Source organism: Engraulis encrasicolus, chromosome 24 (genome assembly GCF_034702125.1).
Source record: "Engraulis encrasicolus isolate BLACKSEA-1 chromosome 24, IST_EnEncr_1.0, whole genome shotgun sequence".
In the NCBI taxonomy this organism is placed as follows: Eukaryota; Metazoa; Chordata; class Actinopteri; order Clupeiformes; family Engraulidae; genus Engraulis; species Engraulis encrasicolus.
Window position 1 is genome coordinate 44,862,451 of NC_085880.1, and position 21,228 is coordinate 44,883,678.

Consider the following 21,228-nt stretch of genomic DNA (forward strand, 5'->3'; position numbering starts at 1 on the left):
TACGGAAGTTAAAATGATTTGATAAAAATGCAGAGAGCATAATTTACACAAAGTCTAGGAACTTTAAGGAGTTACTAACTGCACGTCTCCAGGAGAAGCAGTGGTCAGGAAGTGATTCATACAAATAGGTTCCTTACTTGGAAAACTATGCATCCCCGGCAGATATTAGGTAATTTTTACTCCATTAGTAGCTATTTTAATCAGCTCATGTGTGTTTTCAAACTGTTAAGACAGCTCAACTATAATTTCAAGACAATGTCAAATGGATTTATTACAAGTGAAAAATGGTACTTTGGTTCGGAAGATTTCATCCGTGTAAGTAATTACACTTTTCTCGAAGTGTTAGGTGGTTTCCACGTAGCAAGATATTTTTTTAGCAGGGTATTTTTTTCTCCTGTTGAGGTGTAAACGCAACATGTGGATAAAAAGAAATCCTCCATTGTAACAAATGCGTTTCAGCCCCCTAAACAGGATATTTTTTTCTCCTGCTTTTTATACTTGAATTTTAAATATCTGCTACGTGGAAACGGAAGACCAAAACCAATGCAAAACCAATGCAACCAGGAGAAAAAAATATCCACATATAAAAATATCCAGCTACGTGGAAACAGCACCTTAGTCACAAAGCACAATCCTCTACCGGTTTCCCCCCAGCATAACATGTTGCTGTGCACCCTGCTTTTATTGCAAAATCGTTAAAGGCGGGGCTAATACTAATGTAGGGGGGGGTAAAGCCAGAAGACCTGATGAAAATAAATTGAGCATGTATGAAAGCAAAGGAAACCTTAAGTTGAGGTTCAGCTAAAGAAGCATTTGAAACTACACAACATGCTCTTTATTTTGCCCAAAGGTAAAATGGGTTACTTGAGAGTCCTTGCCCATCTTTAATAAATCCAATCAGTAATTTAATCTTAATAGACAACTGAAAACAATCCATTGTTTCTCTGTAAAGGGGCTGATTAACTGTTAAGAGGTCTGAAAAACTTAATGATACTCAAAGTCGTTTTGTAAAAGGCATTAAACATGGAAGAACCCAAAACATGACCAAGGAATTCAGCACATATCTCACTAAATGTATACAGGCATAACTCCACACTTGGGGAAAGGAGGAAAACTCACTCACACTCAGACTTGGACTTGGTGTGATTTTATTATGTTAACTGATGACAGCATAGAACACCCAAGGCTTTGGCAGGCATAAGAAATAAACAAATGTTGACAGTGGAAATAAGGCATACCGTACCTCTAGTAGTATAGTGAATGGACAGAGTAAAAGAGTGATAAGAAGGAAAGGTGCCAGACAATTCAATGGATGTGTAACTATGAATGATTCAGAGGCAAGATACTACTCCTATTTACAAACACAAATGTAGTCATCAAAACAAAAGAATGTAAGCTAGACAGGTAATAAGGAATGTTGCCAGATTGGGATGTTTACCGCCCAATTGGGCTGCTGAGGATGGCTGTCTACGGGTAAAAAGGACATTTTGAGTGGGTTTTCCTGCACATTTTTGGCCAAAAATATCAATAGAATTTAGTTCAAATTGGGCGGGATTTAGTGCTTCCATGCAGGTGTTGAGCATTATTTGGGCTGGAACACATCAGTCTCATCTGGCAACCCTATGACATACTGATGAAAAAAATCTGTTCCACAAATGTTTCCTACCCATATCACCCTTCATTACTGTGTAGTGTACTCAATAGACTTGGAAGTACTGTGCTTGGATTGTTAGGGATGGTGCTCCCTCACTTCAAACGATTCAGGCAAATAGTAATCACCAATCACTTCAGACTGCTGTTTGACACCAACAAATAACAGCATAGTGCATTAAAAAGAAAATACAACATCCTGTAAACAAATATCATATTGCTGTGTCCAGAACTTATAAAACCATTATTTTACGCTTCAATTATGAAGCCAAAAGAGCAAACACTGTGAAAGAATTCCAAGTGTTCCACACTTGACTTTTTTGGAACATTGTTAATACCCTATCTGTGGACTATTCCAAGAATATGGTTAAGTGATAAACCTGGTGAAGTTAACGCACAGGAAGTGGTAAACCTGCTAATAGATACATCTGTAGGTGCAATTTAGTTAAGAAAATGAGGACTCCCGCCTCTTTTATTAGGTGATTTTTACCACTACCTCAATTACTTAACTTAACCTGGTTTACTGCTGAGCCATGTTCCTGGAATACTCACCTATGGATACATTCAGAGCACTATTAATCGTCATCAAATAAATAGGATACCATCAGTACCATCAGTATCTGGAATGAACTTAAAAGTACAAGTAAAAAAGAAAAATCAAGTCAAAATTACATTCATTAATTGCAGATGAAGTACACATAAAGGATATGGGTTGACATGGTAAAGCAGCACTACATGAACTACTACTGTAGACCCTTTAAACAATTAGAGTTAAAATATTACATCACTCTTCTTTCCTTGCATCTGGATGTAACAGTGACATCAGAAGCCACAAACAATTAATATTCTCATTGTTTGAGTACATGAATTTAGATCAGCATTCAGATTTCTCTGAATTGGCAAAAAATGTAACGACCATATGATGTTGCTTGTAGGATACCCTACTTCTACAGATGCTTTAGTGTTACAGTAAAACAAATATCATAAATTATTATAAATAAACAGTAATTTGCACGTTTTAATGATCATCCGTACCTGTAACCCTTTATCCAGCTTTTCCAGAGGATGGAAACATATTTGGGTCATTTTCGCACAGAAACGACCTATTGCTAGTGCTTCTAGCTTGGTGGACACAACAACTACATTCGTCCGGACTTCGAGTCTAACCAAGCTTCTATATCCAGCGACTTCTCAGCGGGTAGGCTTAACCAATATTTAGCAAATGCCTCTGTATACTCTGTACGTCGAATCAAGCAGACCACTCTTTCCTTTGACTTGGTCAATGATAGGTGGGTAAATGACAGAACTAGTGCCCCATTGCCTTAAACCCGTAATATAGAATAGGGGCCAACTCCAGCGTAATCACACATAATACATACAGTAATTCATTCAGGATCTCTAGCGTCATCGTCCAACCATTAATCGTAAACCATTAGGCTACTGTAAAAAGACTGTCCATGCTAAAGAAACATAACGGTAGTTACAGTAGGCCTGAGTTCAACCTTGCTGATATCTGGATTACACATTTCATATATCAACAACGTAATGGCACACATTTTGATCTGTCACCTCCAGTTAAAGCTCTGTATTGTTCTATTCGAGGGGGTCCTGTAAACTTGATTCTGTCATGAGCGTATTAGCACGTTATTTTGTTTTTCACACATGATCAGAAGTAACGCAGTACCATTGATATCGTTTCTTCATTTTTTGAACATTCTGTAACTCCAGAGAGAAACAATCTGTAAACATACTGGATAAATTACACAAACCAAACGGCTTCATTGCTTTCCACTTGTGAGTATGTATGGCAGAAAAGCAATGGACTCTGACTCATACTACCAACACTGCATATTTCTCAAAGCGAATTGTCCTAGCTTTGCTAAGACGAGTAACGCCCATTTTTCGCAGATTTAAACAAAGAGTATCCAATAGCTAGTTGTAGCCTAGTGCAGTGGTTCCCAAACTTTTTCTTAAGGGACCCATGTTTTTACTATTGTATGCTTTGGTGACCCAACCACGCGAGCGCTCGCACAAGACGGAGTCACAAGATGCCCTCGGTTTCCTGCGAAAACTTATTTTAGTTATTTTATTCCTCAATTCGTCTTTGGTCAAATATAGAATAAATGTTTAATGTAGCACTTACAATTTGTTGCGTCTATGCATTTATTAGTTAAATGCTATGTCTTTTATTCAACATGGGCTATATATATTTAAAACGAAACCCCTTAAAATCAAGAGGGCTCCGCCACCCCCTGTGGATCTTTGGCGACCCATAAGGGGGGTCCCGACCCATAGGTTGGGAACCACTGCCCTAGTGTAGTTAATAATTGGATACACCGGGCGCAAATGGGCGTTACTCGTCCCAGCAAGGCTAGGACTCTTCACTTTGAGAAATACCCACCGTCTTTGGCAACATAACAATGTGTTTGTCCAAAGCTCCTGTTTACATGTATAGCCATGAGTCAGGTGCATAGCGGTGTGCATGACATATATTATTTCTGCAGTGTGTGTTTTGTATCAGATGCAAATGTTTCCCACTATGCTTTCAAGGATTTTCATTTTGTACACAGTGCTGAAATAAGAACCCATTTGTCATGCGAAAGGAGAGTGGGGGTAGAAGATCCACAGATTCCTTTGACCTTTTTAAAATTCATTTGCGGATCTTCTCAGCTTTCCTCTTTGGTTCGTACGGTGTTCTGAGAATGCTAGGCGTCTCCTCCATGACCCTGACTAGCAAGTTGTCGATGTAGTCTTCAAGCTCCCGTATGTGCGTGTCCTTCTTTTTCACAATCTCTTTCTGTTTAAGAAGTTCCCGCACGACTTCCTCGAATGACAGGTTGCTGTAACATGCAACCGTGGCTTGACTTGATTCCTATGATGAGAAAGGAAAAGACCCGTTACTGTGAGAGAATATTAGTTACACTAATAACGACACACCGGTCACATTACATTAGGCCTACTGTAGCTCAATATACACACTGAATTGATGTGACGATGTGATGATCACGTGATCAGTATCAGTAGGTACATTTTAAAAAGTCGACGACTGGTATTGCGCTATCCCTGTTCTACTCTGCATCCCCGACTGTGAAAGAGGATGCCATGGCTTCATCCAAGACATCCCAAATGGAGTAGTGTTTAAGAGCTTCAAAGTAGGGTCATTAAAGTCCGTCTCCCCCCCCAACCAAAAAAAAAGGAGACAGACTCTTGGCACGGAGCTTACTGCATGTTTTTTTTCCCCTTTATCTGTATCACTTAGTGCTGAATAGGCACTGAAGCGAGGCACTGAACGAGCTGCATCGGGGAATCAGTGAACAACAAGATGCACACCCAGATGCCTTCACAGTGGTCATGGGAGATTTCAACCACGGAAATCTCAAAACAGTACTTCCAAAATTTCACCAACATGTTAACTTTCCAACAAGAGGACAAAAAAACACCCTGGACTTTGTTTATACCCCAAAACAAGGAGCATACAAGGCAAAGCCCATCCCCCACATCGGCCTATCAGACCACCTAACGATTCTGCTACTGCCAGCATACAGACAAAAGGTAAAACTCACCAAACCAGCTCTGAAGGAGGTGAGAAAATGGCCAGAGGGAGCCGTGTCACGACTACAAGACTGCTTTGAAACCACAGATTGGGACATGTTCAAAACAGCTGCCACCCACAGCAACCACATTGACATTGAGGAGTACACAGACACCGTGACCTCCTACATCACAAAATGCATTGATGATGTTACAGAAATAAAACGCATCACCACCAGGGCCAATCAGAAGCCATGGTTCACAGGAGACGTTCACAGACTGCTGAGGGCCAGAGACAAAGCCTTCAGAGCAGGAGACGTAGCTGGCCTAAAAGCAGCAAGGGCAAACCTGTCCCAGGGCATCAGGAAAGCAAAAAAGGAATACTCGGACAAAATAACAACACACTTCAAAGACAGCAGAGATGCACAGAGCCTGTGGCAGGGCATACAGGCCATCACGGACTATAAGCCCGCACCACGAAGCTGTGACAACAACACCTCTCTGCTAAACGACCTGAACAGTTTCTTTGCCCGTTTTGAAGCACAAAATGACACTCATCCACAGAAAACTCCCCCCCCCCCATGATCAACCCCTGTACCTGTCCTCTGCCAGTGTGAAGAGGACACTGGCCACCATCAACCCACGCAAAGCAGCTGGCCCAGACAACATACCTGGCCGAGTGTTGAAGGATTGTGCAGAAGAGCTGAAGGATGTCTTCACAGACATCTTTAACGAAACTTGGTGGAGATGATCTACATATGATGATCTATGAATGACATCATTTTTGTGTAATTATCTGGTATTATGACGTCATTATGACATCATTATGTTATTATGCCCAAAATATCGCCATAATGGATTTTCCAACAAATTTAGGTAATGCACTTAAATTTTAATGATTTTATGCTTCAAACCACTTAAATGCTCACAAATTTGTCTGAAGCTAATGGAAATGACAAAAAATATGAACATATATGGTGTCATAGATATGGTAAAGTGATTTTTGGTCAGACATACCTGTCAGAAAACCGTTGCCATGGCAACGGCAAAAATGATAAACCTAATTTTTCGGTACCTAACTGTAGCCAACTAAATGTTAGGAAAAGTCACAAAGTTTCGTAGTCATAGCTTAAGTCGTTAAGGAATTATACAACATCAAAGTTGGTGCGGGCACTTTTAGCCCCCCCCAGTCTGGATAGGGTTAATTTCACGCCGGTGCATTCCACGTCAAGGCAACTAAAGTTGTGGTGCTCAACACTGCAGGAAAGCACTTTTGTTGCGTCCAGGTTAGCACAGTTTTCCCGTCATTTCGGCACATTTCTGTTGCTGCAGTGAATTTCTTTTGCCAAACGCAAAAATGCTCTGTTATGACCTGACCAAAACCATGCCTAACCCTAACCCGTTAGTGAAGCAATGTTTCTGATGCTTAATGTTGCCAGGAACAGGTGAAAACAAGCAACAGAAATGTCAAAATTGTGGCGAAATTGTGCCTTGACCAAAACCATGCCTAAACCTAACCTGTCACAGGTGGTGTGTTCCATTCCTCGTACTTATCGCCCTTTCCACACTGTGTTCCATTTCTAATCGTGGCGGTGAACTGTACTGTAAATTACCCGGATAACGCCCCCAAAACAGCCATTTTTTTAAGTGCGGAGTTACTGTACACTTTTTGCACTCAACGGCCGCCATGTTTGTTACATAGTTGAGTGTCAGATCTATCAAACAGCTGAATCTCCATAATAACAGCATAGTTTGGATTTCAAAGACAATAGCCACGTGTATAAGAGGCAGGGGTAACTTAAAAAAAGTGCAAATAAATCGGAGCGGAGTGGGAAGAGTATTCCCACCGGGAGATTTTTTCCCTTAGCGGCCCTTTTTACCCCCCCACCACCAACAACGCGAACAACATGGTTCCCTAACCAAAAAGACAAAAAACACAAAATCTGCAGTCGTAGGTCTACTACATGTGGACATTAGTGTTGTCAAAATATCAACCTGAAGTGGAGAATTGTAGCCTACACTTGATGAAATAGGCCTACACAGCCATCATCACAGTCCAAAGCATTCACCATAGAACATTGCAGGTTAGGCTACATCACGCTACTGTTCCATGAAAATGTGCACTCCACTGTCATTTTGACAGTTTGTAGGCCTATTGAAATATCGTTTAAGGAAGACAGGATGAGCACAGGCACAAAGTTTTGAGTGTGGGGATTTTTAGAAGAGTAGGCTATAGCTTACAAAAAGTCTGTCTACATTGTGCAATAAACCCACCATGCAGCAACTGAGCCAAACCTAGGCTACTTCAAAGCACAACCATAAGTCAACAAAATTAATAACCAAACGGTGTAGGCCTACCTTAAAACGCTGTCTTCGTTGCAGCAAATGTCTTTGTTTCTTGCAATTACATTTTAATCCACAGTTTAGGCTACACACCCAGCACTGCTCACACCAGAATCTTGTGTGGTAATTATTTTGTTCCATTTCTTCAGACATTACATAGGCTACATCCTAAATGTGCCACATATAAATATATGTATGATATAACATTATTTCGACTGTAAGGAGATATACCGCTAGTTCTAACAAACCAATGCCATCAAAACATGTACAACGTGTTTTCCTGCTTAGCTGCAGTTCACTTCCTTACCACTTGGTGGAGTCTGTTCGTAACCCAAGTCAATAACCACAGAACAAGTGAATCTGGAGAGGCAGACCGTAAACTGAAACAGTCATGTGGAAATCGAAAAATAAATCACAACTTACAAATATTTCCATTCCTTGGTAACCAATCTAAATATCACAGGTTCTTGAAATACTGAAAACGAAACTATGTTACTAAGATCTAGTAAACTTCCGCGATCTACGGTGTATGAACATTATCAGTAGAGAAGGGGTGTGGCCAATTTACTGTTTGACACCGTCACTGAGGTATTGCGGTCGGGTAGACGGTATACAGTATATACTGGTGAGTCAACATCTCTGTCAATAAGAAAGTAATCGTAGTTAATTAACCTTTGATTAGACGTAGAAACACTCTGGGGCCGATTAAGTACATAATACGGTCAAATACTTTGGGGCTGGCTGAGAACATAATACGGCCACTGTAATATATTTCGCGGCCGCGGCCCACCGGGACAAGTCCCCGATCTCCCGATGGCCACTCCGCGCCTGAGTGTCAACATAACGAATAGGGCCTTCAGTAATGAATTGTATATTGGCGGTTGGTTAACTCTGATGACATGCAACCAACCGTCATTTCCGTGTATCAAGTGTATCAGACAGAACGGGAATCGGAATGTACTCGCCTTGTGAATCGTGGAGGGTGGAAAGTCTTCTTCACTGCTCTTAAACAAGGTACACAGTACACAGGGCGAGTAATGGAACACACCAAGGGCATTGTGGGGCATGAGTTATCATGCAAAGTCGTGATGCCTAAACGAGACAGTCTAAGTCAGTGTTTCTCAAAGTGGGCGGAGGCATCTCAGGGGGGGGCGTGTGACATCTGATCCCCCCCCCCCCAAGGAAATGATTTCCTGTCTCGCCAATAAGTCAATAAGTTTAAAGCCCTCACCAACATTATATTATTAATTGTCATGAATTTGAATAGCATAGGCACACATCTGCATTCGACTGCAGTCCCTCTTTGTTTAACCTCCACTAGTCACCTTTCCTTTGTTCCTTTATTCTGCGCAGTGTTCACAAAATTAATCTGCACGAGTAGGCCTACTGCTGTTGCTTGGAGGGGGGGAGGCTCGGAAGCATTCAGACTCTCTGAAGGGGGAATGATGGAAAAAGTTTGAGAACCACTGGCCTAAGTCAACATGTTATCTTAACGCTATGGTATGACGCTGTGTTGTCTGTTACTAGTTCTTCATCTGAAAGGGCTCTTAGTGCAAAAGGGAATATCATCACATGCAGGGCTCTAGGCTCTAAATACACACCAGCCAACCGGTCAAATGCTGGTGAAACATGACTTTGGCTGGTAGAAAAGACCAACTTACTAGCCACTTTGACCCATTAATGTAGCCTATGTGTTTGACTAGTAAGATTTCATACTAGCCATTTTGGCTGGTAGTGAAAAAAGTTAATTTAGAGCCCTGATCACATGTAAGAGTTCATGTCTTAAACTCATCACAGTGGACCAACTTGTCTTCTTTGCCCTCATCCTACACATTTGACAGAAACATGTCTAGATATGTACATTACTCTTCTACAAAAAAAAGCCTTTTCATGTTTGAAGAATGTGTTTTTCTTCTCAGAAACTCTTGTGCATTTAAAACATTTAAAATATAGTTTGTTTTGGAGAATAAACTGGTAAAAATGGTATACTGTGATATGTTTTGCTATTGTGATATTAAATAATCCATATTGTGGTGCATGACACCCCCCTACAGAGAGAGGGAGAGAGAGAGAGAGAGAGAGAGAGAGAGAGAGAGAGAGAGAGAGAGAGATTATGCAGATTGCACATTCAGCCAATTCCTTTGTTTACATTAACTTTTTTTAAATCCATTTTTAAGTCACGTAAGAACGTGCCCATTTCTCTTATTTCTTCAACCATTTCACGTGTGGCCATTCATTTTTTTATACTGGGAGGGGATACCAAGCCAATTATTAAATTCATTCAGGATTCAAACTGGTCTTCTAACCGCTATAAACAAGCTATGCAATTACCCATTAATTAGCATGGCCGAATTTAACTTATTATGGAAAAAAAGATTGAACATGTGTTTGGTGTATGCATTGTGGATGACACTGACCAAGTCCTGTGGACAATCAGAGGGTTGAGCAGGCATATATGCTGAATACTTAATGATGACTGCTAGTCTTCAAGACTAGGCCAATCACCCAGTTTTCCATCTTAAATCACCATAACAATATTACAACAAATAATGCTAGATAATGAACCTGTCTACACTTAATTCCCTGCAGATTTCAAATTGTGACACCTAACTCCGCTAGCTGCTATTTCATGGGCTTTACCTCACCACCATTATTAACACCAGGCATTCACATCTACTACGAGATGACTTAGTTACAAACATACTGGGTGAGGAATTCTTTAGTGAAGAACTTTTCCGCGGTTGAGCTGTGAAACCGCTTTAGTGAAGACGGCCATTGTGTGTGCAATCTGCAGCAGATTAGGTAATGATTTGGTATTTTCCAGCTGTCTCATTAGCGCGCTAATGAAAGCTTTCACTAAGTAGAGAACGGTACCAAACACATCATTATCTTGACAAACCGGTGTAATTATTCTTTCCTTGAGCAAAAAAATGTCATCAAAGATCATTTTGTGAAATGCAGCAGTATGTTTGGAATTGAATACACAATTATAGTGACAGCCTCTCTTGTGATGCGGTATCATGAATGATTATTATTACGGCGTAGATTTTTCTTAAAGGTTGGTGTTCTGGGAAAAAAAACTGTAATCTCACCTCTAATGCATCTGCATTGCAATTACTGTGCCAGAACAATACTATGGTTTCTTCTCATAAAATAATGGAAAACCACTAATAATTTCACACCATCTCAAATTACAGGCAGATGAAAGGCAATGAACAACTATGTTTTTGTGGTTAAATTAAAAGCACACAATCTGACATCATTTTCATATGAACATATCTGACTGCTACTTTTAATACCATGGCCACAAAAGGCCAATTAAAAGTTTTTGATGCTTCAGAAACTAACTCTAAATGCTTTACCTTTTGAAGACAAATGCAGTACAACACAATAGAGTCCAAAACAAAACATTATTTGAATCCATGGTCACCGAGTATTAGACCATGAAGATGCAAAACAAGGAAAGCCAACATGTAATATTACTTACTTGCTTCTGGCTGCCTCCGGTCTTCTCGAGTAAGCTCTGCTTGGCAGTGAGATCAGGGGTGCTGAGTCGCATTCTCAAATTGTCACTGCAGAAAGACACAGCAATGATAACAATCAACATCAACTGTCTATGATGACAGCTCATCAACTGCCTGCCTAAAACATAGTTACATTTGTTTTAAAAGGACACTGTGTGAGATTTTTAGTTGTTTATTTCCAGAATTCATGCTGCCAATTCATTTTTCATGATTATTTACCACCACCATGAAGAGTATTCATTATGACAGGAAAAATTGCACTTTTCATACATGAAAAGGGGGATCTTCTCCATGGTCCGCCATTTTGAATTTCCAGAAATAGCCATTTTTAGCTGCAAAAATGACTGTACTTGGGCCATACTAGAAAACATTAGTTTATTACTTAGTAAACTATCATGAAAAGGTCAAATTTGGCAATAGGCGACACAGTTTCAATGAGCAGCATAGTTGCAGTACCTTTTTTGACCATTTCCTGCACAGTGTCCCTTTAAGATTTCCAGTATGATTTCCTGCCCATTAACAGTTTTTTTGACTACAAATGGGAAAGACACAGTAATGATAACAATCAACATCATCTGTTTATGATGACAGCTCATCAACTGTCTGATTAAAACAGTTACATTTGTTTTAACATTAGCACGTTTCCAGCACGATTTCCTGCCCATTAACAGTTTTTTTGACTACAAATGGGTTGAAAATTTCAATCGTGTCATTCTGAGTGATATAAAAAAAAAAAAACAGAAGTGCATATTGCTCAGTCATAATCTAGGATTTCCTTGGCGCAGATACTGACAAGATTGTAATGATCCATAAAAGAAAGTGTTCCTGGATCAATAACGTTTTAGTAGTACACGCCAGGGTGGCGCAACCACAGCTAATGCCACTTTTGTATGACAGCTAAACCACCAAACCAAAAACAAATTTATTTAAGAAGTATATTCATTGCAGTACATTATTACCAATAACTAATTAATTAATGTCATTAGCTGTGGTTGTACCACCTGACAAAAATGTCATGGACCCATCTAGGTTAGGCTGGCGACGCCATCCCATTCACACATAATCTGGCAAAACCCTCCTAGCTTGGTTCGCTCACTGTTTAGCCAATCAGCAAACAGTTGAGAGTGGTGACGCAGAACTCACCCGCAGTCTGTTACTGATTGGGGTAACACTATTCACACTTTTGTTTTGTTATTCGCATGCTTTTGCGACACTATATCCTAACAGCCATGCTAATAAAGCACAATATGGGTTTTAATTTGAATTCGGAACTCCAATGGCAGAATAAGATCAGACCATATCCCACAAGAGATTCCTCTTAGCTTTCGGCAGAATGTTTGACGGAGTCAACAGTCGGCTTTCGCCCAGGCTTCACCTAGGTATGTGAAATAGAGGAATTATGTACCTGGGTCATTCAGAGTATACATGAGAGTAAAATTTACAGTGTTTCTCTGAAGTACCACGGGTGCACTTGGTAATATTTTCATAATTTTTTGAGACCTAAGTGCGCGGGCCCCTGTTGATTTGACGTGGAATGACCCACCTGCTTTTGTGGTGGGACCTAAAAGGGTTGCCTTTCTTCCAGATCTTCTGCGTCTGGGGCTCCTCTCGCTCGCTCTGCTGTTCCCAGTAGCCGTTTTGGTCGGCTTCAAACGGGTTGTTGTGACTTGGGCGTGGGAGTGTGGCGTACTTCTGAGGCATGGAGTCCCTGGCCCCGTACACAGGATCTCCTCCTCCTCCGCTCATGCTGTCTGAGCCTTCCTCTGCTTGACTCTGAGAGTACCAGTGCTGTCCTGTGGACAGAAATACAGAAATCAGTATGTACCCGTACAGTATCTGCTAATCGACAGTTTAAATATTTGTAGTATTCATCATTGCATTTCTGTTTTTGTTTTCTTAATGTGACCCAAGCATTGCAATATGACCCAAGCATTGCAATAATGACCCTAAGCATGGCAATATACGTTCATAATATGTTCAGATGTAGGTCAAGCACCTATTTTTTTTATTTTTATCAATCTACAGATAGGGGAAGTACTGAATGTGTCAACATTTATTTTGTCTGAAACCTATCACCCAATGTACATTAGATATTACCTCCTATGCCACATAAAATTCTGTTCTTTCAGCACCCAGATCATTAAGTGCTGGCGATCAACAAGCTGGGTCTGCAGCACGATACAGTAGGTGGACGAAGGGAATGAGTAACCTACATCCTCCATCCTCCATCCTCCACTGTGACTGAGGTAACCTAAGCATGGCACCGTCCCCAAACAAACACTATTCACCTGGGCTTCTAGATATGGTAAATGGTAAATGGACTGCATTTACGGTATATAGCGCCTCTCCACTCCTCACATTCACCCTCACATTCACCAATTCACACACCAGTGGCAGTGGCTGCCACGCAGGGGACCATCCTGCCACCAGGAGAAACTTGGGGTTAAGCATCTTGCTCATGGACACATCGATGGGGTCAGGCAGAGTGGGGCTCGAACCTGCAACCTTCTGGTTGCCGAACAAACTTCTCTACCACCTGAGCCAGCACCCCCCACCCCCCCCCTTCAGCTGGCTGGATAGTAGAGACTGAATTTCATGTTGCGCTCCGTCCATGCACTGTACTGTATGACCACAATCGTTTTCACTTTCAAAAGCTGCCTGAACATTAGGTTAGAGGAAATACGCCTCCGTTACAACCGGAAGTCATCCATTGGCTGTGGAGATACGCATGTGCATGTGACAAGCTCCAGGCAATGGCAGTGCAGAAGAAATCTCCATATTCAAGGCAAACTGAGCTCCTCTGGAAAATCCCAATCTGATAGTACAACTTCAAATTTAGTATTAGTGGTGTTGGTAAATAAGTGGGATGTGCTTCAGACTTCACTGAAAAAAAAACACTCCAGTTTGGAAAGCTATAAAACAAGCACGACCCAATTAGGATAGGCCTGTTTGGCCCTGCCGTGGGCAACCAGTAGGGCACTCGCCTGCCATGCGGCTGACCCGGGTTCCATTCCCAGCTCGGGTCCTTTGCTACCCCTCCCCATCTCTCTCCCTATTCGCTTCCTGTCAAATGGAGTCATAAAAAATCTTTTTAAAAAAATAATAAGTGGGATGTGCTTCAGTCTTCCCTGAAAAAAGACTCCTGGTTGGAAAGCTAACAGGGTGGAAGTTTTGAGTTGTTTCTCATGGAACCATAAAGACAGACAGGCCTGCTCCAACTAACTTAGTAGCATCAGTGTTACTTCTGACAAAATAAGCAAAGCACAGCTGCGTTACTGCTCACCTATAGATGTTCGCACCTCAGCTGAGATGAAAACTTGATTTGACAACGCGTGCACAACTCTACGTTTTCGTCAATCTTTGATATGGACTTCCCAACGCGCACGAGCACAATCGCAGCTTTGATGAGCACAGCTGCAGTGAACCGTGCTAAGGCGCAGCTGATTTCCAGTGGTAGAATGGCTTCAGCCTCAAGTTTAAGCTGCCGTTAATTGAAACTCGGCTTGAGCACGTAAGCGCCGCTAAATTTCCATTGCTGTCAGGCAACCAGGGTTGGACTTGTCATCTGGCATACAAGGCATTTCCCTAAGGGACAATTCTTTTGTTTTGTCTTGTTGTTTCCCCTTTATGGGAAACAATGTAGATGGGCTGGCCCATTAGTCCATCTTTTATAGTAGACTAGACAGTGGAATGCTGTATAACGCCACCCTATGTCAAAAATGCCTAGGCCGTGCTTTACTACCAGGCCAGCCCTGTAGACAACAAACCTGTGTGTGTGTGTGTGTGTGTGTGTGTGTGTGTGTGTGTGTGTGTGTGTGTGTGTGTGTGTGTGTGTGTGTGTTAGAGGATGACATTTTTTGGGAATTCCCGTGGGTCCTGCGGGTCCTGCGGGATTCCTGCGGGATGGGAGTCAAAATTCAAAGATGAACGGGAGCGGGCAGGAGCGGGGATAAAAATGAACGAGAGCGGGAATGCTCACTCATTTTTTCATTAAAAAAACCCTCGTTTTTTTGATGAAACGGGAGCGGGATTGATTTTGAGTGGGAGTGGGCAGGATTGGGAAACATTCTTTACAGGAGTGGACGGGATGGGATTTGTTTCTTTTACTCCAGTCAGGAATGGGATGGGAGTGAAAATCCACACCCGTGTCATGCTCTAGTGTGTGTGTGTGTGTGTGTGTGTGTGTGTGTGTGTGTGTGTGTGTGTGTGTGTGTGTGTGTGTGTGTGTGTGTGTGTGTGTGTGTGTGTGTGTGTGTGTGTGTGTGTGAAGGCGACAAGGAGGGTGTGGATGGTGGACGGGGCGAAAAAGGATGCAGAGGGGATATTGATGGAGGTGTACTATACTGTGTTCTCTCTCAGTGCCCTCTTTGAGCGCCCAAATTCAGTGTGACTATCTATCACTTATCCCGGACCCAGCCACTGTGGACCTTATGCCTCTAAGAACCCTGGGCCCAACCTATGTGGACCCGTTATGCCTCTACAATCTCTATGTATGTCTTCTTCTTTGTCTCCTTGCTATTCTTTCTTGTTTTTGTCTTTCTTTTGTACTTCTCTTTTTAACTCCATCTTTAACATTGATGTTTTTCCCATTTGTTAAGTACTCTGAGTTGCATGTCTTGTATGATATGGTGCTATACAAATTTTTACAAATACAGTTATTAGATTATTCAGTGCAGTCAGGGGCGCAACTACAGTATATGCGACGTATGCTTTGCAGGGGGGCGCCAGAGAGAGGGGGGCGCCAAAAAGAGAGGGTAAAAGAGGGAGAATACTGTTAGATTCAAAAACAGATACATATTTCAAGGGTCACAAGGGTTTAACAAGGGGCGTAATCACAAGCCCATAACAAATAATTATTAATCCTTTTTTGTTTGTTTGTTTTTTTGGAAGGTGGGGCACCAAAATAGTTCTTGCATACCCCCCAGAAATGAGTAGTTGCGCCCCTGATTCAGTGTGTGTGCAAGACAGTCAAAACAGTAAACAGAAGAGGTCAAGATTGAGCTTCATCATTACCAGTCTTGAGGTCCATCTTGGAGCAGACGTTGGAGCCCGGCAGATCTGACAGCGACTGGGCGGCCGAGAGTTTGTGTTTGCCGACCAGTAACGACCTCATAATCTTGGGTGGTTCCGGATGGGTTTGGGTCGGGTGGGGTTGTTCCGAGGCACGGCGTTGGTGTTGGTGTTGTGGTGGCGGCTTGGCAATAGAACCAGACAGTCCGAAGGAAGGCGAGACGACGGAGGAGGTGGTGTCGGAGAAGTTGCCGCCGCCGCCGCCATGCTGCTTGCAGCCTTTCAGCTTGTCCTTGAGCTTGAAGAAGGGCGAGCGAGGCTTGGACTGCACCGAGAGCTCGAACATGCTGCTGGTCTTGCTGGTGCGCGTGAACTGGATGCTGACCTGGATGCGGCCTCGCTCTTTGCTCCTCTTGCCAGGCTTGGAGTCCAGCGTGTACCAGCTGTGGACAAAGATTACATTATAATAATATATTACATTAGAAGTCATGGGTAACGGGTAAACGGTTAGGGCGTCAGTCAGACTTGTTGACGGTTCAACTCCTGACTTGCCAAGTTGTGAACAAAGATTACATTACATTACATTAAATGTATGGGGGAAGCCGTGGTCTAAAGGGGGATTCATACTTGTCGTGACTGGCGCTACCCTCCTTCATACTTCACTCGCGACCTCACTCGCGACCTCACTCGCGCCGTCACGTGACCCAAAATGACGTCACGCCGTGGCGCGAGCTGCCGTGTCGCGACGTCGTGCACCCCACATTTTTTGTAACTTGTCGTGCGCCACCAGCGACCACGTAGGTAGGCAGACAAAGCAGGAGTTGCGAAGAGAGGCTACAACTACTGTAGGCTACTACAGAATGGATCCTGTATCATTTTGAGGATAATAAAATGTCCTAGAGAGTTATTTTATCTTCTCTCTTAAATGTTGTTCAGTGAAACAATTGTTTACTTTGTTCAGAAGCACGTTGTGTTCGGCGATCTATTTATAAATTCTGCCGCCAGAACAATGCTCTCACATGGTCTTGGAATGATCTGGCAATGTAGGCTACAACAAAAAATATATGTTTCAATGTAGTAAGTCACAAGTCAGACGTTCAGTAGCCCTACAGCAGCCGTGTTTGGCTTTCTATTTTATACATCCGTAGAACTCACGCTGCGAGTTGCGAAAAATACTGCCGTTTCTCTCATGAACAGCAGAGGGCACTTCCGACAATGCGAGCGAAAGCGCTTTTGAAGTATGAATAGTCTGTCGCAAGTGATGACGTCATTAATGGTTCTCGTGCCACACGCGCCAAAGTGCGCACGTGAAGTATGCAGAGCCCTTCATGGTTAAGGAGATGTGCTTTAGATCAGAGGGTTGCAGGTTCGAATCCCGTCCTCCATTACATTGCTAGTGATGCACCGGATCCTGATTTTTAGGATCCTGCCGGATACCGGATCCACTGCTTAAGATCCTGCCGGATCCGGACCCGGATACCGGATCCTACGAAAGGGTTGAAACACATAGCCTACTCACACATGTGGGCCCTTTTTATCACGTTGGCTCAAACTATTTTGACTGAAAAGCCTCGGCTACCGGATCCTGGATCCTGGAACCGGATCCGGATCCTGTGAAAAACCCTATTATCCTGCCGGATCCGGAACCGGATCTTGGATCCGGTGCATCTCTATACATTACATTACATTACATTACATTAGTAGCGAGAGCCCTTTGAGTACACATGGGAAACCCATCAGCTCCATGCAGTGGGTAGTCATGGGTAAGCGGTTAGGGCGACGTGTCAGACGTGTAACCCAAAGGTTGCTGGTTCGACTCCTGACCCGCCAGGTTGGTGGGGGGAGTAATTAACCAGTGCTCTCCTCCATACTCCTCCATGACTGAGGTACCCTGAGCATGGTACCGTACCACCGTACTGCTACCTTTTCGGGCGCCATAGGGGGCTGCCTAGCTTGCACGGGTGAGGCATGAATGCAATTTCATCGTGTGCATATGGGTCCTGTGGAGTGTTGTGTCACAATGACAATGGGAGTTGGAGTTTCCCAGTTGGGCTTTCACTTCCGCTTTCACATTAATGGGGGGCAGCCGTGGCCTGGTTGAAGCGATGTGCTTTAGATCAGAGGGTTGCAGGACAGGTTCGAATCCCATCCTTGCTCTCCCTATCTATTGGGTCACGATGTGGACCTCAGTGAGTTACTGTGTGTCACATTTATATGACACAACCCTACAATCACTATAGTTATAACAATATTATTATTATTATTATTATTATAAATATATAATTAAATAGGCATAAACATTGCAAATACACACATTTAAATGCTCATTGCTCCTGCTCACCATGATAACATGTATAACAACGAGCACTTGTAAATGTCAGTCAGGTTCAGTCCATCTTCAACATGGTGTAAAAAATAGAACATTGTATTCAGCCATATGACTCACATCAGGCCTTGCCTAGAATTACTGTAGCCTACCCAAGCCCTACCGGTTTCCGACAAGTAGGCCAACAGGTTTTTAAAACCAGGAGTGACACAGTCGCTGTACCGATCAAGTGTGAAAGCCTGCCTCTTAGTAAATCTGGCAGTGGCTTTATTAAACAGCCCACTGTTGGAGGGCTGAGATTTTGCTTTGTCACAACAGGAGGCCTAATAACAAAATCGACTGTGTTTGTGTGTGTGTTTTTTCAAGTTCAGTTAAATAAACACTTACATTGTTTTCATTTTCTCTTTGTTGTGAAAGAATTCACTGAGATTGATGATCTTCTGCCCCAAGAACTTGTCCAAGCCGACCAGAGACCTGTGCATGACCAGCAGGCACAGCTGGACCACCTCTGTCTTGCCCTCCAGGAGCTGCCCAGGGAGCTCAAACGAAGCCTCCTCTCTCCATACCGGGCTCAGGGTTTTCTCGGCCACAGACGTTGAATATTTCTCCTTGCCAATCTGGATGATGGTGTAAACGTCGTTGGTCTTGTTCTTTCCTTTTGGATGCAAATCTGTTGCTCTGATGACAGTCACTTGCACTTGCGTTGGAAACCAAATATCAGACAGCTGTCCCAGTGACATAGTTGCATTATAAGCACATAGCCTACCACTCAAAATATGTAGATGGCCACACCAAATAGCCCGTCTTATTCTATTTCAAGGCGGATTATTTTATCTCAGAGCAAATCATAGGCGGCACCCTTTTGTCCGAATCCTAAAAATGAAACAAAGACGCACACGGGCGCGTGTAGCCTACCCAACAACTCGGATGCGGTGGTCTAATCTGCATTTAAAGACGGATAACCCCTCGGTTAATGCACCTTGTGTGGCCTCAACCGGTGCTTTTGAAATCAGAATAACTTTGCTTCCATAAATGCGACCTTATTCTAAGCTGAGCCACGACATTGCAGGCCGATTGTGCCTGAAGATGGTACATTTACGTTATACCATCGAAACCGATTGTTTATTATTTGTACAGTAAGCTGAATAAGTCATTTTGCACCACTAAATCACGGCCAGCGTTATCTGTTACAATTTAACCTGCATCGTTGTCTGTCAGCATGCATACTTCCTGGTTCATGTGCTCGCTCCTCCTTCACAACATTCCATTAACCCTGTCGTTGCCAGACGCCAGCCAGACACCGCCATGCTCTCCACATGATGCCAGACAACTCAGTGTTGCCAGATACAACTACTGCAGACTGGTCAGACGCGCGCGCGTCTGTGTGTGTATGTGTCTGAAATTCATTTGGGTAGCCTATTTGTATATGCAGCAGACCATATTTTTCCAACAGCCGATGCAGAATTTCCATGCCCATATCACTGTTAGCTGCATTGAAACGGTAGCCTAATTGCAGTATTCTGTCGCAATATTACAGTAGGCCTACAACTAATGTTATAACTGATCTAATGCTATAACAAAATAACAAAACTAATGTTTAACAAATGTATGGCGCATACACATTGGGAGGAAGAGTATAAGTGAGTCAGGTAAGCGGTTAGGGCATCAGACTTACATCCCAAAGGTTGCCAGTTCGACTCCCGACCCACCAGTTTGGTGGGGGAAGTAATTAACCAGTGCTCCCCTCCATGACTGAGGTACTCTGAGCATGGTACTGTCTCCCACCGCACTGCTCCCTTGGGGTGACATTGGGGACTGCCCCCTAGCATGGGTGAGCCATAAATGCAATTTCTTTGTGTGCAGTGTGCACTTGTGTACTGTGGAGTGCTGTGTCACAATGACAATGGGAGGAGTTGGACGGTTAGGGCATCAGACTTGTATGCCAGAGGTTGCCCGTTCGATTCCCGACCCACCAGGTTGGTGGGGTAAGTAATTAACCAGTGCTCTCCCTCATTCTCCTCCTTGGGGGCTGCCGCCTTGCACGGGTGAGCCATGAATGCAATTTCTTTGTGCGCAGTATGTACTTGTGTACTGTGGAGTGCTGTGTCACAATGACAATGGGAGTTGGAGGTTCCCAGGTGGGCTTTCACTTTCATTGAATCTGTACAGGTATGACAAAAATGCTTAGAGGGTATGTGAGACAAAAAAGGTTGGTAAACACTGCCTCAATAGACCATTACAGATTAGCCAGGCCACGCCCTCCTACCTAGTGACACAACACCTTCTGCATTGCTCCTCAACATCTCGGTACAACATTTGAAAGTTGATGATAATCAGGCAAAGTCTTTAGTGTCACAACCTATCAGACTGATTTGGCATGACCTAGGGATGGAGCCAGCGGTGTAGTCTACTTTTTTATGGTGCGTATACTGTATATATAAACATTTTTTGAAGTGAGTATATTGTATATATTTGTGCTATTCAAAACAATGGATCAATCAATTTTAAGTGGGTATACTGAAATCCCTGAAATTTAGAAGTGGGTATACTCTGTATAGCCGCGTTCTACGTAGACTACACCACTGGATGGAGCTGAGTTGAGCTGTGTCATGCCCAATCGAAAAGCAACAAGTGGTGGCCGAGTCATGCTGTGTCGAGCTGTACTGGGTGGAAAACGGGCAGCCAAGCGCAACATGAGAGAGTCCAGCGATGGAAGTAATTGAGCTAAAAATGTCTATTTCTGGATATTCAAAATGGCGGATCATGGAGACTATCTCCCTTATCATGTATGAAAAGTGCAATTTTCCCGGTCATAATGAATACTTAGAATATCATGGTGGTGGT

The 21,228-nt window shown here is 42.9% G+C and overlaps 1 protein-coding gene across 1 annotated transcript; it reads right to left on the reverse strand.

Moving 5' to 3' along the window:
• Positions 1-1,038: 1,038 nt before the first annotated feature.
• Positions 1,039-19,592, reverse strand: LOC134441142 (rab11 family-interacting protein 2). The gene is made up of 5 exons (XM_063191329.1): positions 18,772-19,592; positions 16,062-16,501; positions 12,592-12,841; positions 11,012-11,096; positions 1,039-4,522 (listed from the first exon to the last, which is right to left on the reverse strand). Exons 1-5 carry the CDS (start codon positions 19,122-19,124, stop codon positions 4,301-4,303), a joined length of 1,350 nt encoding a protein of 449 aa, XP_063047399.1. The 5' UTR covers positions 19,125-19,592; the 3' UTR covers positions 1,039-4,300.
• Between the last annotated feature and the right edge of the window lie 1,636 nt (positions 19,593-21,228).